A 19838-nucleotide genomic window follows, 5' to 3' on the forward strand; every position below is an offset into this window, starting at 1 on the left:
GAGCGGGAAGTCCTTAAGGGCCTTTTACACCGGCCGATAATCGGCCGATGCAGCGAGCTCCGATCAACGAGACATCGTTGATCGGCGCTCGTTTGCTCCTGTCACACGGAGCTATGGATGATCGCTCGTCCCCATACGTTATTATCATGTCGGCAGCGCATCTCCCTGTTTACACAGGGAGATGTGCTGCCGACAACGATAATATTTTACTTTTTTAAAACGATACGACCAGCAGATGATCGAGCAAAGTATGCTCGTTCATCTGCTGCTCGTTCCCCTGTTTACACAGGGAAATTATAGAACGCTCGTCTGCCCGATAATCGGCTAGTGTAAAAGGGCCTTAAATGCACATTATAGTAAACTGTCACAACATATCTTTTGAGACGTCACAGTGTTGTAGTAGTGATGGCTGCTGTCATCGACAGCAGCCAATCACTATAAACTGCAAAAGGACCAATCACAGCCGTCCAGACACGGAGACTGCTGTGATCGGTTAGTCAATGCTGACTGACCAATCACAGAATTTCAACAGAAAAAAGGCTGGCTTAGTTAGCAGCCTGTGCTCTAACCACCCCATTTTAGTTAGAGGCGGCATGCTTGAGCTAGTAGCATTGTGTGCGATCAGCATTGAATCAGCATTGAACCCCTCATCAACTTCCTGTGATTTCCCCCCACAGTGATTTGTTGGATATTGTAGTGATCTATGTTACAGATGTCTGTGTGGACCTGTGCTGTCTTGTCACCTGATCACTCCCATCGTCCCCCTGTTATCCCTTCACCCCACCACCAGCCTGTATACAGTGATTTTGAGTGGATATGCACCGTAGTGTGGGCTGATCACTCCTATCATCCCCCTGAGATCACTTCCCTATGAGCCCTTCACCCAATCACCTGCCTGTGCACAGTGATCTTGGGTGGATCTGGGCTGTAGTGTGGGCTGATTAGTGCTGTGTGTACTGAGCGCTTCAATTATCTCCCTGAAATCACCTCCCTGTAATACGTTCACCCCATCATCTCTCCGTGATCATGTCCCTGTGATTTGCTTTTGATCCTGTGCTGTGTGTGTGTGTGTGTGTGTGTGTGTGTGTGTGTGTGTGTGTGTGTGTGTGTGTGTGTGTGTGTGTGTGTGTGTGTGTGTGTGTATATATGTATAATCTATCTTCTAATTTTTATACCGAATTGGTATGCCATGATTTTCAGTACGCTGTTTATGCACCACGATTTTGAGTACCTCGTTCTGAAGTTTAGTCCGCTAGAGATGATGGCAAACCTGTCATATTGTCATCCTCTCGCAAGTCCTCCTCTAGCGACTCTGTAGGCACCTCCGAAAAGGTGTACCAGGATTGTCACTGCAGTCTTCTGGCCCCATGTGGGTAACTGCCGAGACTTATGTACCCCAGATCCCTGAATTCACTGGAAAGTCAGGGATATAGTTTGACACAGAAGAGCCCAGAGAGAAGGACTTTGTTATTTTATTCTATTTTTATTTTTATTTTTTCAGGTGATGTGGATGACTTATTGGTGGCACAGAACAATTTGTACACCCATCGATTTATTACCCAAAACCTGACCTCTTTTTAGGCTAGACACCACAGATTTTCCCCCTACGTAAATGCATCGGACATGGGTAAATTATGGGGCCTAGTACTGAATATGGGGCTAATAAAAAATTAGAGTATTGGGTACTATTGGAGTACAGATATTTTGTCCCACACCTCAATGTTCCGCATAGCCATGGCCAAGGCCACCATTGGAAGCAACATCTTACAATTACTTAATTATACTGTAAAAGCTAGGTGCCCATGCTAACACGACCCCAATTATGATAGATTATATATACAGGCCCCTCATTGACCATTTTGGTAATAACATTGCCCAGGTATACACCCTCCAAAAGCATATTTCAATTGATGAGCCCCTGGTAAACGTCAAGGGTAGGCTTCAATTTAGCCAGTACCTGATGAATAAGAGGGCCAGGTATGTCGTGAAGCTTTACAAGATGTGCGAGAGTACATTAGGTTACATCTAAAAATTTAGAATTGACAGGGTTTCCTCCTCTACATAAATAACTATCACACCAGCGTCCCCCTATTTAAGTGTCCTATTTCCAGAAATACTGCAGCATGTGTCCCGGTCAGTATAAACCAGAGAGGTCTTCCTATGTCGCAAACACTAGGAAGGGGCGAGTGCAGGGCATTATGCAGTGAAAAAGTATTTGTCTTTATCTTGACCACATTACGCAGTAATGGCAGCACCCCCGCCTCTGTATGAGCTACCACTACAGTGACCACCAAGCCAGACTGTGTCCTGGATTACAACAGTTACATTGGAATGGTTGATTTCTCAATACCAGGTGCTTAAGCCATATAGTGCCATGAGTAAAACAAGGGTGTAGTACAAGAACTTGGCTGTGTACATTATACAGAACGCGATATATAATGCCTACATGCTACACCGATGTGCAGGCCAGAGGTGAATATTTCTTTATTTCCCCTTGAACATTTCTTCATTTTCTCCAATACTATTTCAATGCTGAATAAAATATATATATATATATTTTTTTAAATGGCAGTGTTCCTGCAGTGATAAACTAGGTATAAGAGGTAATAAATTATAAGAACTCTGATGTTTAATTCAGACATACTTTGAAAAGTCAGCGGCATGATATGGCTCTCATTTTATTTGCTATGGAAAATCACCTTCTGCGGAATCCGTAAGGCTACTTTCATAAAACGCCTCTGTATGGGAGCCATATATTTCATGACAGGAATGGGATTAGATCCCGTCCGACAATATTCTATCCCATTCTGTGCACAAACCAAGTGTCTCCCATGCAGAGCCTTCGGTAAACATGTCCTAAAAGGATATTTGGGAAGACTTCCAAATCTGAACTGTTTTCATAGATGCCTCCCCAGAAGTATGTAACGATCATATGTCACAAATGTAACCGCATGCAGAGGTGTCCGTCAGGTACAGTAAATCGCTGAATGAGATTTATTTTTTCTCTTTACAGGCATATATTATTAATGTCACCTGGTCAAATGGCACGACAGAGGTCATCTATCGGAGATACAGCAAGTTCTTTGACTTACAGGTGAGAAATGGACGTTGACTATTGGTTAAAGGGTTTTTGAGTATGTTGAAAGACCTTACAAACTGTGACTTTCAGGTCCTAAAATTATTTTTAACAGTTTTCAGATTATAGCAGACACAATAGCTAGATACAGGTTAGTAGAAAGTTTCATGCAGTTGGAGGGGTTTCCCATGTAAACCCATGATTTGGATGCCCTGATACATTTCTCGAGCTTCCGTTCTAAAGCAAGCCACAGGCATGTGTGGCATTGTTTGATTTGCACATGTCCGAGATTTCTGTAGCTACAGTTCTGTAGCAATAGCTGGTGACTACCGGTGATATATAAAGGGAGTCTGCCATCACATTTTCACTCCCAAACCGCTTATATCGCTATATAAGGAAGGATGATCGTTTTCAAAACATACCTGGTTGCCCAATTCAGATCAACGTGAACCGTAATAAAAGTGCTTTTATTCCTCTTGGTGCTGTATGCAAATGAGCACTTAAGAGTCCTGCAATCCAGGAAGTGTCTTGGTAGAAACCAAGTAGAATGCTGGACTCTTCCTGGATTTCAGGACTCTTCCTGGATTTCAGGACACTTCCTGGACTGCAGGACTTTTCAGCGCTCATTTGCATACAGAGCCCAAAGGAATAAAAGCACTTTTTTTTTTTATGGTTCACAATGAGCTGACTTTGAAAAACTATCTTCCTTCCCTATATAGTGGTATTAGTGGTTTGGGAGGCGAAAATTTGCTGAGACTTTCTTTAAAAACACACAAAAAAAGAACAAACATAAAATCCTACATCTATACATCTCCTGTAAGGCCCCATGCACACGAACGTGCTTTTGCAGCCGCAATTCCCCCGAAAATCCACGGGAGAATTGCGGCCCCAATCATTCCTATGGGGCCATGCACACGACCGTGGTTTTCACGGTCGGTGCATGGCCCCGGAGCCCGGACCGCAGAAAGAACGGGCAAGTCTTATTACGGCTCTCACTCAGTGGCCGGCTAACCCGGAAATCACGGCCGTGCACATAGCTACGGTCGTGTGCATGAGGTCTTAGTGGATCAGTTAGCAGCAAATATCTTCCTCACCTCCTGAGTTGTCCCACCACAATAGATGTTCTATGAAGATATACCAAGGTGCACTTTGTTTTGTAAAACAATCTACTGTGTATACTACTAACCTAATACATATTATTCTGCCTTGTCAAATTTTGTCTGCAGTATTGAATGTTTTTTGCTTCTGATGGATGCACCCCTTTGCCGAAACTTCCCAACCTATGACCAGGTTTAGGCTATAAAATGGGGACCTGTCCGTATTCCCCCTGCTTTATATTTTATGCTTTGCATACTATTAAACCTTTATATGAAATATAATTGGTTGTCATTGGCAACACGTACAGATTTTATACATAAGGCCCCCCTTTCTACACCAGGAATAATAGTTTCTACAGTATCCTTACATACATATATATATGTGTGTGTGTGTGTGTGTGTGTGTATATATATATATGTGTATATATGTGTATATATATATATATATATATACACATGCATAACTGTTCCATTTAATAGTAATGACAGGAAAAGGAAAGCTGCCCATACAAATCAAATAGATGTTTATGGATCCTACCTATCAGGGGCAGATAAGGCTATTATGTAACCTCAGCTTTTTTGAAACTATTGGCCCCATCTCTAGCCCAGAATTTTAATTGCTCACGCAGACTCCAAGGCTTGGGCGCTCATTTGTGCAGATAACCAGAGCCCAGACCCTCAGCAATCCAAACATGCACACTATATTTGCACACCCACACATATATATACAGTGAAGGAAATAAGTATTTGATCCCTTGCTGATTTTGTAAGTTTGCCCACTGTCAAAGACATGAACAGTCTAGAAATTTTAGGCTAGGTTAATTTTACCAGTGAGCGATAGATTATATATATATATATATATATATATATATATATATATATATATATATATATATATAAAAAAGAAAATCACATTGTCAAAATTATATATATTTATTTGCATTGTGCACAGAGAAATCAGTATTTGATCCCTTTGGCAAACAAGACTTAATACTTGGTGGCAAAACCCTTGTTGGCAAGCACAGCAGTCAGACATTTTTTGTAGCTGATGATGAGGTTTGCACATATGTTAGATGGAATTTTGGCCCACTCCTCTTTGCAGATCATCTGTAAATCATTAAGATTTCGAGGCTGTCGCTTGGCAACTCGGATCTTCAGCTCCCTCCATAAGTTTTCGATGGGATTAAGGTCTGGAGACTGGCTAGGCCACTCCATGACCTTAATGTGCTTCTTTTTGAGCCACTCCTTTGTTGCCTTGGCTGTATGTTTCGGGTCATTGTCGTGCTGGAAGACCCAGCCACGAGCCATTTTTAATGTCCTGGTGGAGGGAAGGAGGTTGCCACTCAGGATTTGACGGTACATGTCTCCATCCATTCTCCTTTGATGCGGTGAAGAAGTCCTGTGCCCTTAGCAGAGAAACACCCCCAAAACATAATGTTTCCACCTCCATGCTTGACAGTGGGGACGGTGTTCTTTGGGTCATAGGCAGCATTTCTCTTCCTCCAAACACGGCGAGTTGAGTTAATGCCAAAGAGCTCAATTTTAGTCTCATCTGACCACAGCACCTTCTCCCAATCACTCTCAGAATCATCCAGATGTTCATTTGCAAACTTCAGACGGGCCTGTACATGTGCCTTCTTGAGCAGGGGGACCTTGCGGGCACTGCAGGATTTTAATCCATTACGGCGTAATGTGTTACCAATGGTTTTCTTGGTGACTGTGGTCCCAGCTGCCTTGAGATCATTAACACGTTCCCCCCGTGTAGTTTTCGGCTGAGCGCTCACCTTCCTCAGGATCAAGGATACCCCACGAGGTGAGATTTTGCATGGAGCCCCAGATCGATGTCGATTGACAGTCATTTTGTATGTCTTCCATTTTCTTACTATTGCACCAACAGTTGTCTCCTTCTCACCCAGCGTCTTACTTATGGTTTTGTAGCCCATTCCAGCCTTGTGCAGGTCTATGATCTTGTCCCTGACATCCTTAGAAAGCTCTTTGGTCTTGCCCATGTTGTAGAGGTTAGAGTCAGACTGATTAATTGAGTCTGTGGACAGGAGTCTTTTATACAGGTGACCATGTAAGACAGCTGTGTTTAATGCAGGCACCAAGTTGATTTGGAGCGTGTAACTGGTCTGGAGGAGGCTGAACTCTTAATGGTTGGTAGGGGATCAAATACTTATTTCTCTGTGCACAATGCAAATAAATATATATAATTTTGACAATGTGTGATTTTTCTTTTTTTTTTTTTAATATAATCTATCTTTCACTGGTAAAATTAACCTAGCCTAAAAATTCTAGACTGTTCATGTCTTTGACAGTGGGCAAACTTACAAAATCAGCAAGGGATCAAATACTTATTTCCTTCACTGTAGATAAACTAATTTTTGCAGTATTCTTTGGTAGGCCTCTACCAGAGAAAAAAACAGAACAGAAACAGTACAACGTCCACGTTTTTAATCCATACTTACAAGACGAACAGAATAAAAAGGCATATTTTCTTTTGATGCATTCGGATTGGTTAGTTTTTAATTAGAATAATTCTGTGTGTTGAGTCTTGGCGGCTTTTTGAACATCCTAACAGTAAACGCCTATATGCCGCAGAGCAAGCCTGGAAGGGCGAAATCCAGGGTAGGGCTGCAGAACTTGGCGTGCCACATGAGATTAATGTATGCCTATTTATTCTATTTGTCTTGTAAGTATGGATTAAAATTATGGATTTTGTACTTTCCCCAAAGGTGGTGCACTATCTGTTTTTTCTCCTCCCTTGTTGGAGATATAGATCGGAGACTGTAAGAACTTGTATAGCACGCTGCTATATTGTTTCGTGGAACTATAAGAACCAGCACTACAGAGAAACACACCGGTGGAAGTTGTCATTTATTTTATTTTCTGCATTCAGGCTGGGGGAGAAGGGAACTCACCGTGAACACTTCAGACTTAGTGCTTGCAACCGTCTGAGCGGTAAAATGTATTCCTTTAATCTAACTTTGTGGTGTTGAGGATTTCACCTCCCTTTTTACCTGCTCCGCTTGTTTTTTCCAATTTTTGGGGAAAATTGCGGTGAGTGGAGAGCGGAGTTTTTATATTGTTACAGTTTGACACATTTTACTATGCTAGCTACATTGCCCCCACTGTCAGCCAGACGTGACCCTGCATGAACTCATACTAGTCACAGGTGCCCCCTATGATGCCTCCTCTGTTAGCCACACATGACCCCATGCCAGCCACTGTGTTTCCCCTATGTTAGTAGAATCATACAGTTGTTTCTGGATCCACTCTGTGGAGAACCTGTTTGGTACAGTCCATAAATCAGGAAGTGAAGAGGCTGACTCGTATCTACATTAACTGCCGTAGATTTTATCAGTTCAGAGTGTGGTGACATGACTCAACTGAGGATAAGAATTCAGTTAGAAAGGAATAACTAAGGTAATAATCTTTGAGAAAATATATTGGGGATATGTTTCACTTTGTCGTAATAACTTCGGAATGCTTTTACCTATCCAAGCAATTCTGAGATTGTTTTCTCGTGACACATTGGACTTTGTTACTGGCAAAATTAGCTCGATACGTTCAGTATTTAATTGTGAAAACACCAAAATTTAGCGAAAAATTGCAAAAACTTGCTTTTTTCTCAATTTAAATGTGTCTGCTTGTAAGACAGGCAGTTATACCACACAAAATTGTTGTTAATTAACATCCCCCATATGTCTACTTTAGATCGGCATCGTTGTTTGAACATCCTTTTATTTTTCTAGGACGTTACAAGGCTTTGAACTTTTACAGCAATTTCTCACATTTTCAAGAAAATTTCAAAAGGCTATTTTTAAGGGGCCAGTTCAGTTGTGAAGTGACTTTGAGGGCCATATATATTAGAAACACCCAAAAAGTCACCCCATTTTAAAAATTCACCCCTCCAAAGTATTCAAAACAGCGTTAAGAAAGTTTCTTAACCCTTTAGACGTTTCACAGGAATTAAAGCAAAATTGTTTTGCAGAAATTAATTGTTATTCCATTTTATTTGTAACACAGACAGTTTTACCAGAGAAATGCAACTCAATATTTATTGCCCAGGTTCTATAGCTTTAGGAAATATCCCACATGTGGCACTAGCGTGCTACTGGACTGAAGCACCGGCCCCAGATGCAAAGGAGCACCTAGTGGATTTTGGGGCCTTATATTTATTTAGGCACCATGTCAGGTTTAGCCCCTTAATGACCGCCGATTAGCCTTTTCACGGCGGTCATTAGTGGGCTTTATTCTACAGCGCCGCTATTCCACGGCGCTGCATTAGAATAAAGTAAACAGAGCAGGGAGCCGTGAAATCTCCCTGCTCTCAGCTGCCAGAGGTGTCTGAGGGCTGGGGGCATCCCTGCTCAACCGGGTGAGATCGATATTAGTATCGATCTCACCCGTTTAACCCCTCAGATGCGGTGCACAATAGCATGCACCGCATCTGAGTGGTTTTGGAGAGAGTGAGCTCCCTCTCATCCCACTGACACCCGGCGATAAGATCGCTGAGTGTCTGCGATGGCCTAATAAAGGCCCCCAGGTCTGCCTGTAATGAATGCGGCATGACCTAGCAGATGCCTGTCAGTTTTAAACGGACAGGCAGTAATACACTGCAATACAAAAGTATTGCAGTGTATTATAAATGCGATCGGATGATTGCATATGAAAGTCCCCTAGTAGGACAAGTAAAAATAAAATGTTGAATAAAGTTAATAAAAAAAATGTGAAAAAAAAAAAATTTAAAAACCCACTTTTTCCCCTTACAAACTGCTTTATTATTAAAAAAAAACACAATAAAGCAAAAAGGTTACGGAAATTTGGTATCGCCGCATCCGTAACGACCCCGACTAGAAAGCTGTTACATTATTTAACAATGGAAAAATTGCTGTTTTCTGTTAATCCTGACTTTAAAAAAATGTGCTAAAAAGTGATCAAAAAGTCGAATCTACTCTCAAATGGTACCAATAAAAACTACAAGTCGTCCTGCAAAAAACAATCCCTCATACAACTGCATCGGCAGAACAATAAAATAGTTATAGCTCTTCGAATGTGACGATGGAAAAACTTAAAAAATGGCTTGGTCATTAGAGCCCAGAATTCAAGCAGGGGGAAGGGGTTAAAGGGCTCTTGCGGTGCCAAAACAGTGGAAATCCCCCAAAAATGACCCCATTTGGGAAACTACACACCTGAAGGAAATTATCTAGGGGTATAGTGAGCATTTTGACCCCACAGGTTTTTTACAGAAATTATTGGAAGTACGCCGTTAAAATTAAAATCGAAATTTTTTTCAAAGTAAATGTAGGTTTAGCGATTTTTATTTATTTTTTATTTTATTTATTTATTTATTCCTCATTTCCACAAGGACTAAAGGTGAAAAATCATTGCCACATTTGTAAAGCAATTTCTCCCGAATAAACCAATACCCCACGTGTGGTCATAAATGGCTGTTTGGACACACGGTAGGGCTTAGAAGGGAAAGAGCGCCATTTGACTTTTGGAGCTCAAATCTAGCAGGAATGGTTTGCGGGGGCCATGTCACATTTGCAAAGCCCCTGAGGGGACAAAACAGTGGAGTCCCCCATAAGTGACCCCATTTTGGAAACAACACCCATTGAGGAAATTATCTAGAGGTATAGTGAGCGTTTTGACCGCACAGGTTTTTTGCAGAAATTATTGGAAGTAGGCCTCGACAATGAAGATCTAAATTTTTTCAAAGAAAATGTAGGTTTAGCTAATTTTTCTCATTTCAAGGACTAAAGGAGAAAAAGCACCGAAACATTTGTAACGCAATTTCTCCCGAGTAAAACCGTACCCCACATGTGGTCATGAATGGCTGTTTGGATACACTGCAGGGCTTAGAAGGGAAAGAGCGCTGTTTGGCATTTGGAGATCACATTTAGCAGGAATGGTTTGCGGAGGCCATGTCACATTTGCAAATCACCTGAGGGGACAAAACAATGAAAACGCCCAAAAAGTGACTCCATTTAGGAAACTACACCCCTTGAGGAATTCATCTAGGGGTGTAGTGAGCATTTTGACCCCACAGGCGTTTCATACATTTTATTAGGATTGGGCAGTGAAAATAAAAACAATCCCTTTTCTTCAATAAGAGGTAGCTTTAGCTCAAAATGTTTCTATTTCTCAACAAATAAAGGAAACAAAGAACCCAACATTTGTAAAGCAATTTCTCCAGAGTACGGCAATACATCATATGTGGTCATAAACTGTTGTTTGGGCACACGGTAGGGCTCAGAAGGGAAAGAGCGGCTTTTGGAGTGCAGATTTTGCTGGATTGGTTTCTGGGCGCCTGTGGGACCAAAACAGTGGAAACCCCCCAGAAGTAACCACATTTTGGAAACAACACTCCCCAATGTATTCACCTAGGGGTGTAGTGAGCATGTTAACCCTGCAGGTGTTTTGTAGAAATTAGTGTGCACTCGATGTTGCAGAGTGAAAATGGTATTTTTTCCATAGATATGCCAATATGTGGTGCCAAGCTTTTGCCACCATAACAAGACAGCTCTCTAATTATTATGCAGTGTTCACTGGTTTTAGAAACACCCTACATGTGACGCTAATCTTTTGCCTGGACATTTGGCAGGGCTCAGGAGTGAAAGAGTACCATGTAAAATTGAGGCCTAATTTGGCGATTTACAAAGTATTGGTTCTCAATTGCAGGGCTCAGATGTGAAATAATAAAAAGAAAGTGACCCCATTTTGGAAACTACACCCCTCAAGGCATTTATTAAGGGGTGTAGTGAGCATTTTCACCCCACAGGTCTTTTCCATAAATTATTGCACTGTGGATGGTGCAAATTAAAATTTTTATATTTTTACATATATATGCCATTTCAGTGGCAAATATGTTGTGCCCAGCTTGTGCCACTGGAGAGACACACCCCAAAAATTGTTAAAATGGTTCTTCCGGGTATGGCGATGCCATATATGTGGAAGTAAACTGCTGTTTGGGCACGCTGTAGGGTTCAGAGGGGAAGGAGCGCCATTTGGCTTTTAGAGGGCAGATTTTGCTTTGGTAGTAGTTTTGCTTGAGTATTGCTGGTGTTTCCGTTTATAATGTGGTGATATTTGTAAGCTGGGCAGAGTACATCAGGGGCATAGTCAGGTGGTATAATAATGGGTTAAAAAAGCAATAAAATAATCCATAGATGTGTGTTACGCTGTGGAGCAATCCTTTCTGCTCAGGCCAGTGACGCACTGATAAATTATGTCCTTTCTTATCCCCTTATCGCACATTTGCAGTTTTTGGGAATTTTGCTGGGAAGTGTTGTCCTGGTATAATACGGGCACCGTCTCTTCCAGCGGATATGTTTGGGCCCCACCCTTCCTTGTTCCCTAATATTAGGGCCTTGATAAATCGCCTCTTGAAACAGAAGGAATGTTCCCCTCGGACCTGCACAACTGCATATTTTTTATTTCCTGACTTATGGAAGCCTTAACTAATTTTATTTTTTCATAGACTTAGTGGTATGAGGGCTGTTTTTTTGCGGGACGAGCTGTAGTTATTATTGGTACCATTTTGGGGTACATGCGACTTTTTGATCACTTTTTATCCTTTTTTTTTTTGGGAGGCCAGTTAACCAAAAAACTGCAATTCTGGCAGGTTTTTTTATACAGCGTTCACCATGCGTTATAAATGACATGTTAACTTTATTCTGCGGGTCAGTCCGATTCCGGCGATACCTAATTTATGGCACTTTTTTATGTTTTTACGAGAGTAATTTTATTGTACAAAACATTGTAAAAGAATGTATTTTTTCTCTCGCCAAGTTGTGAGAACCATAACTTTTTTTTACTTTTTTGTCGACTGAGCAGTATGAGCGCTTGTTTTTTGCGAGACGAGCTATAGTTTTTATAGGTACAGTATGACTTTTTTGGTCACTTTTTATTCCAATATTTGTAGGGCAAAGTGACCAAAAAACTGAAATTCTGGTATAGTTTTTTACGTTTTTTTTTTTTTCTTTTACGCTGTTCACCGCATGCAATAAATTATTTATATATATATATATATATATATATATATATATATATATATGTGTATAATATATCTTTATAGCTCAGGCAGTTAAGGTCGCGGCGATACCAAGTACGTATGGTTTCTTTTTTTTTCAAATAATAGAGGACTTGATAAGGGAACAGGGCGATTGTGTTTTATTTTATTACTTGAAACTTTTATTATGTTTTCCAAGCTGTAACTTTTTTCACTTTTTTTTGTACACTTTTTTTATACTTTTTTTCAAGTCCCACTGTCTGATTTTTTTATTTATTTTTCTAATACATTGCACTACCTACGTAGTGCAATTTATTAGGTCTGTCAGTTATTCACTGACAGCAAGCCAATTTAGGCTTTGCCTCCCGGCGGGGGCCTAATTGTCTTCCGTAATGGCAGAGCAGGAGGCCATTGTGTCTCCTGTTTCCATAGCAGCGTCGGCAGCCCTGATTGCATGGCAGGGTTGGCGATCTGCTAGCGACCGCTAAGATGCAGTGATCGCTTTCGATCGCTACACCGTAGGGGTTAATGGCAGGTATCGGAGCTAGCTCCGGTTCCTGCCGTTACAGGTGGATGTCAGCTGTAACATACAGCTGACATCCACCGCTGATGATGCCGGCTCAGCTCCTGAGCCGGCGCCATCTTTCTGACTGCTACGGAAGCATCTGTGCTAGGCAGACCGGGAGGCCATTATTTCCGATGAGCTGCAAACACCTTAAATGCAGCGATCGCGTTTGAGCGCTGCATTTAAGGGGTTAATGGCGGGGACCTAAGCTAATTTTGTTCCCCGCCATTACAGCCGGATGTTAGCTGTAAGATACTGCTGACGTCCGGCGATGATGGCACCGGCTAAAAGTTTTTTTTAACTTTTCTACTAGTGCCACTAGGGGACTTTAATATGCGATCACGAGATCGCTTTTATAATACACTGCTTTACTTTTGTATTGCAGTGTATTACTGCCTGTCCGTGTAAAACTGACAGGCATCTGCTAGGCTATGCCTCTGGCATGACCTAGCAGGCATTCGCTTCAGGCAGACCTGGGATCCTTTATTAGGCCCCCGGCTGCCATAGAAGACACAGACACTCGGCGATCTTATCGCCGGGAGCCGGTGGGATGAGAGGGAGCTGCCACCCTATCACCAAAACAACTAAGATGCGGCGCTCGCTATTGAGCGCCGCATCTGAGGGGTTAAACGGGTGAGATCAATACTTATATCGATCTCACCCGTTCGAGCAGGGATGCCCCAAGCCCTCAGCTACTTCTGGTAGCTGAGAGCAGGGAGATTTAACGGCTCCCTGCTCTGTTTATTTATTCTGATGCAGCGCCGTGAAAAGGCGTATACATCAGAATAAAGCCCATTAGTGGCCGCCGTGAAAAGCCGTATTGGCGGTCACTAACGGGCTAATTGAAATCTGCCAAACAAACGTCAGTCGTAGATATTCATTGGTTCTTATCACTTCTTTGTGGAGACTTTCGAAATTAAAGCTGCAACCTGTTTTATGAGACCATCAATCCATAATGATGGATCGTGTACTGAAATTTAAGTCACCTCTTTTGAAACTTTTACAAAGACCTAATATTACTAGCAGTATTTCTCTACATTCACTGAACAGCGCCAAAGATGGAGTTTCCCCCCTAAATTTTAACTCTTCTAATGCTGCGGTGGTGGCAGCTTCCTTTTTTGAACAGCGTTCATTTCTGGCCTTAAACTACTTCTAAATACGTACTTTGGTTTTGTGGTCACAACATCCTACATTCTTAGTCACTGTAATATAAATGTTCCAACACTTTGGACTTTCCAGACAGCCTGTCACATAAACGCCTTCATCGGCCGAGACGTGCAGAGATCATATCCAGGTTATTTTAAACCAACGTAGAATATAGAATATATTTTATTATGCTTTATTCATTAGATCTCTGGTGATAGCGGCAGTGCTGTATTCTGCAGAGATGATTGTCTGTTTCTATAAGTCATGTTTTAGCTAGCCGCTAAATAAGGGTATCCAGCCTAAAAGCCACACTACAGGGGTTTTCTACTTTTAGATTATTTCAATTTACAGTTTCTATGTGGCACTATGGCTATTCTGTTTAGGTTTGTTTATTTTTTTTCTTGCCAAAGTCCGTTTCAGGGAGGCTCGAGATGCACGACACCGTTATGACATCAGAAATATAGTGACTTGATTAACGCAATCTGAATGTGGCGACACAAAACAAGATTTTATTTTTTTTAATTTTTTTTCCTTTGTAAAACTAGTAAAACATAAAAAACTATATAAATTTGACAAGTTGAAAGTCAACATGTAGTTTTTACCGCACGTTGAACGCTGTAAAAAGGAAACCCAAAAGACAATGGAGGGATCACTGTTTTATTGCCCCATTCCACCCCACAAATATTTTTGTTTCCCAGTACAAGGTACAATAAATGGTGCTGTGCAAAACTATAACTCGTCCTGCAAAAAAAAGCTCTCCTGTGGCTAGATCAATGGAGAATTCAAAAAGTTATGGCTTGGAAGAGGAATAAGCAAAAATGAAAAAATGGCTACAGAGGGAAGGGGCCACACACTTTTCTGCAAAATATGTGTATCTGCATCTGTCATAGAGTACATGTATCCGATAAACTCCTTCCTAGAACTTGGTAAGCTAATTTGAAAAAGGAGTTCAAACTTATAAATGTACTCCTCTTCACCACCTTACAGAGTTTTGTTACAGTGGCACCCCATCTTTCACCTACAGCCTCCTATACAACCTCTTATGGACAATGTTTAATAATTAATATTTTACATGAAGGCCAATGATCACAATGTTATATAAAGGTTTTAGAGTTCCTTTCCAATGTCGATAAACAGGGATTCGGTTACTTTTTTTTTTTTTTTACAAAAAAATAACATTTGTGGCAGTAGGAATATCCCTCTAGTGTCCCACAAATATTAATTCAATAGGACTGTAAAAATGTGCTTTGTCTGCGTAATTTAGATATCCAATTGCTGTATAGGTGTAGATTTGCCTCAGAAATAGCTGTATGAAAATAGATCTAGTGAACACAAATTACATACTGAGTGATGGCACCTGGCGGGGCAGCTCCGCTACACTGGGTCATGGCTAGTAATTATAACCAGAGTAATTGTCTGCCCGTTACAGACTGTTTACCGCTAAAGGATTACACCGTAGAGGAAAGAGACTTGTTACAGGTCAGCGTGTCTCAGGGCTTACTTCCTTTCTGTATTACATTTTTGCATTACTTTCACCAGTTATTGACCTGTTATATTAGCTCCCCATTGTGTTGGTAACTTTACAAGCTTTTCTGATAAGCAATTTCCTGAACTGGGAATTCTTTACTGTGATTTTTTATTTTTTTTTACACATGGATGTCCAGACGTTTAGACTCAATAACAAAAGCTTACTATGTAAAAAAAGGAATATAAGGTTAAAGTTATGTCGGCTAATAAGAATTTAAGTTCTGTTATGACTAGACTGATACTCCCAGGATTAGGAGAACTTCAAAAGCAGATTTGTGATTTTTTTTGCACATGCACATTATGGCCCTAGTCAAGTCTGTCGGAGTGCTGGAGGTCGCTTTGTTCTAGTTATTGGTGAGGATCCTAGCTCGTAGACATTATCGGTGACTACTTTTTACATGTATCTATGGCATGTCAAGAGTTCTTAAAAAAAAAAAAAATGTACCTTTTTTTTTTTTTATGACCATTTACATTTTTTGTGTTTTTGTTAATTTTTTTTTATTTTACCCCTTCAAATGATGAAAATTAAACCTATCAATTCACAAAACATAAAGAAACCTTCTATTTCCTGGAACAAAAACTAAAAATATAACCTGTGAGGGTACAGTAAGAAATGCTATAGCAATTGAGTAAATGGGGACAAGAATGTTCCTGCAGGGAAAAACGGTTAAAAGCCAAAGATAGACTATTTTTATACGTTTAGAACACACTCGTCAACATTGGAATTGCAACACCAAGAAGGAAAAGTTTTGGAATTGTGTAAATCACAGGATCGATAGACTTGTTATACAGTCATTAGCGACCGCGGCATTTGAGTTGTTTACAGTGGGAGGGGGCTCCCTCTCTCACCCATCGGCGGCCCGCAAATGCAATTGCGGGCATCCGATGGAGTGCCATGGCAGTCGGGGGCCTAATAAAGGCCCCCAGTCCTGCCCTGGCTATATACCTATTAGGCTTTGCCAGAGGCACGTCCTAATAGATGCCTGTCCGTTTTATACTGACAGGTAGTAATGCTCTGGTATACGAAGTATACCAAAGCATTATATCTGCGATTTTATTGATCGCATAGTGAAGTCTCCTAGTGGGACTGAAAAAATAATTTATGTAAAATAACAATTAATAACCAGGTACACATTTAAAAAAAAATAAAACAATTTTTTTCCCTTGTGAAGGCCTCTTCATGCCATTGCCCACAATCTCTGGCTATCATTGCGTCTGAGACAAAAGCGGGACTCATCGTTGAATAGGATATACCTCCATTCTAGACTCAAATGCCGTATTGCTGTGATAGCCTTTGAGAGCTATGGCGTGTGGTCAACGGAACACCTGTAGCTGGACGTCTGGCTTGTGCAAACGCCTTCCGATGGATTTTGACGACACCGGTTGCCGCCCTGGGCTTGGGATGTGACGTCCAATTTCACTTGCACTATAGAGTGGATCACAATGTGCCATTCTTCCAATCAGACGATCCATCCGTGCAGAGGTTTGCCTCCGCACCTCTTGCAGTCATTCCATTAGTTGTTGTTCTCCCAACCTCCGGGTTATGCAATGTTGAACAGTGCTGACATCTCCGCCCAAGCGCATAGCAATCTGCCGGAGTGATAAACCAAGGTCACTCAGTTCAAGGATTCGGTCCCTCTCAGCTTTCGATAACTGGCACGTCGACAAACGGGAGGCATCACACAATCATCCCACACCACTTGATCCAATTTTGGAGGTTTCATGTGGCTAAAAAACTTTTCTTTCAATCCGGCTTGTATGGCCCTTCCAAGTGCCCCAGATTGGAGATAGGTTCTTGAAAATGTGATCATTTGCATATCGTAGCGACACCTGCTACTCAATTTGCATAACCTTACGACTTGCCCTTCTTGGTGTGCAATTTCAATGTTTGAGGAGTGTGTGTTTTTTATATGTTCAGTCAGGCACATTAGATTGAACTTCTAGTCCAGTACAGTGCATGGTGGTTTAGTTGGTGATAAAAATAGGAGAACAATATAGACATAACCTAGTAGAATAACAGTATTCTATACAATCGTGACAGCTGTTAAGTGGAAGTATGGAGCGGGCTCACGGGCTGTGTTATACAGCCGACACCTCACTGCAACGGACGGAATCCAAGATCGCTTTGATTCCTCCCATTTAACACCTTAAATGCTGCGGTCAATCGCGACCACTGCATTTAAATTCTTCGAATCAGGGGGGCGCCCCATCCAACGAGCCATCGCCCGCCCCACAACGCGGTTGGGGGTACCGATGGTTGTCATGGCAGCCTGGGGAGCCTAATGAAAGCCTCCAGGTCTGCCATTTTGTACTCCCTGGCAGGGCTTCAAAGGAGACTGTCGGTATTACGATATACTGCAATACATTACAGTATTGCAGTACATCAATAAAGCGATCAAACGATCGCTGGTTCAAGTCCCCTAGGGGGACTAATAAAAAAAAAAGTAAAAAACTTAATTAGTTTATGCTTAATGTTCCAAATATTAAAAGTTAAAAAGAAAAAAACTTTTTCCCATTTTATTTTTATTTTTTTAGACTAAATGGTGTCATGAAAACTACAACTTGTCACGCAAAAAACAAGCCCTCAGTCTATAGTAAATATACCAAATCTATGATGAAATTTACAAATTTAGTAAAAGCTAATAGATTGTTGGAAATATAAATAAGTTTCAGTATGTTTACATGTGCAACCAGAGAAGGCAACATGCGCACAACGTAGAAGACAATTGGGTAGTGCAGAGACAATGCTACTGTACAGTCATGTGGAGTAAGGGATACAACGAAGCAATTGGCCAAAAAGGGGTAGGGCCGAACTGTTATAGGCTATTGATACTTTTGCAGTTTTAGGTCCCGTTCACAAGGTTAGGGTCTTACGCATATTTCGGGACGAATTCCACGACTAAATCCGCTTAACATCTGTAAACAATCTGCATCTGATGCACGTGAAGGGTTTCCGCAACCTCATTCACATGCTACAGAAAATTTCCTTGTTTACTTTTTTTTTTATTTGTTTGTCTGCTGTGGGAGAAAAAGTCAGCGAGAATAAGGAGCATGCTTGTGGCAGATTAGCTACATGCGAATTAGCCCCATGGAATAGGGCTAATCCTAACGTGGATCCGCTGCACATCCACGGAAGAAATCTAAGTGAAGCCTCGTATTTCTGCCGCGGATACTGTAGGTAAATATGTGTCACCAAATCCGACCCGTGTGAACATGCCAGCAGGTAAGGGGGTAGTTTGTACACAGCAGAGCAAAGAATCTACAAGGGGAGGGTGGGTGAGATCACACAGGCTGTAGATAGGGAGGAGAGAACTTACAGCATTGTGTGCAGGGGGAATCCCACATTACTGTAGATAGGGAGGAGAGCACACACTGCAGAATGTGCAGGGAAGGTGAGAGATCACACATACAATCAGTTGTATCGGCACACGAGAGCGAAGTTCACACATGGGCCGTATAAGTGTCTTTAGAAGAAGTTAGCAGTAAAGGAATTAAGCTGTTCTAGTGCAGAAAAGCTGGTAAAGGCAGCAGCATCCTTAATTTGCAGACCTTACATCCGGCGTGTATTAGGCTGGGTTCACACGAGCACATTAACGTCCATAATGGATGAACGTATTTCGGGCGGAAGTCCCGGACCGAACTCAGTGCAGGGAGCCGGGCTCCTAGCATCATAGTAATGTACGATGCTAGGAGTCCCTGCCTCTCCGTGGAACTACTGTCTCGTACTGAAAACATGATTACAGTACGGGACAGTTGTCCTGCAGAGAGGCAGGACTATGATGCTAGGAGCCCGGCCCCCTGCACTGTGTTCGGTCCGGTACTTGCGGCCGAAATACGTTCCGTCCATTACGGACGTTAATGTGCTCGTGTGAACCCAGCCTTACTGGGAGGGAAACAACATGGGTCAAATCTGGAACTAGGAGCAGGTTGTAAACTGTATATCAGGGGGCCTAAACATGAATGAAGAGTGCGGCAAGAAACTTTTTAACACTAGGTAACCACTATCATAAAAAAAATCTTGTTGTTTTTTTCATGTCAAAGGTGTTAATAGTCTTTAAAGAGGAGACTAGAAGTAGTGTCTATTTTGTCTTTATCAGTCAGATAATCCAGAATGTTTGATTATCCGGCATCTTTTGAAGACTGAGAATCGTTAATATATGGGATAGTCTAGAGTTTTAACCCCTTAGTCACCAGGCTATTTTAGGCCCTAATGACCAATCTTTTTTTTTTTTTTAGTTTTTTTTTTATAGTCTCATTCAAAGAGCTATACATTTTTTATTCTTCTGTCGACATAGCTGTATGTATAACTTTTCTATGGGATCTTCACATCGCTGCTATAATGCTTTGGTATACTTAGTATACCAAAGCATTATTGCCTGTCCAGGTAAATGCCCAGGGCAGACCTGGGGG

General features: G+C 41.5%; 1 protein-coding gene across 2 annotated transcripts in view; it reads left to right on the top strand.

Moving 5' to 3' along the window:
- SH3PXD2B (SH3 and PX domains 2B) overlaps positions 1-19838 on the top strand; it is a 192567-nt gene that overhangs the window by 47342 nt on the left and 125387 nt on the right. For both annotated transcript variants that reach the window (XM_075856500.1, XM_075856501.1), the window contains exon 2: positions 3014-3094. In XM_075856500.1, coding sequence (XP_075712615.1) covers positions 3014-3094 — 81 coding nt within the window. The remainder of the gene's footprint in view (positions 1-3013; positions 3095-19838) is intronic.

The sequence above is a fragment of the Rhinoderma darwinii genome, chromosome 3, assembly GCF_050947455.1.
Source record: "Rhinoderma darwinii isolate aRhiDar2 chromosome 3, aRhiDar2.hap1, whole genome shotgun sequence".
Lineage (NCBI taxonomy): Eukaryota > Metazoa > Chordata > Amphibia > Anura > Rhinodermatidae > Rhinoderma > Rhinoderma darwinii.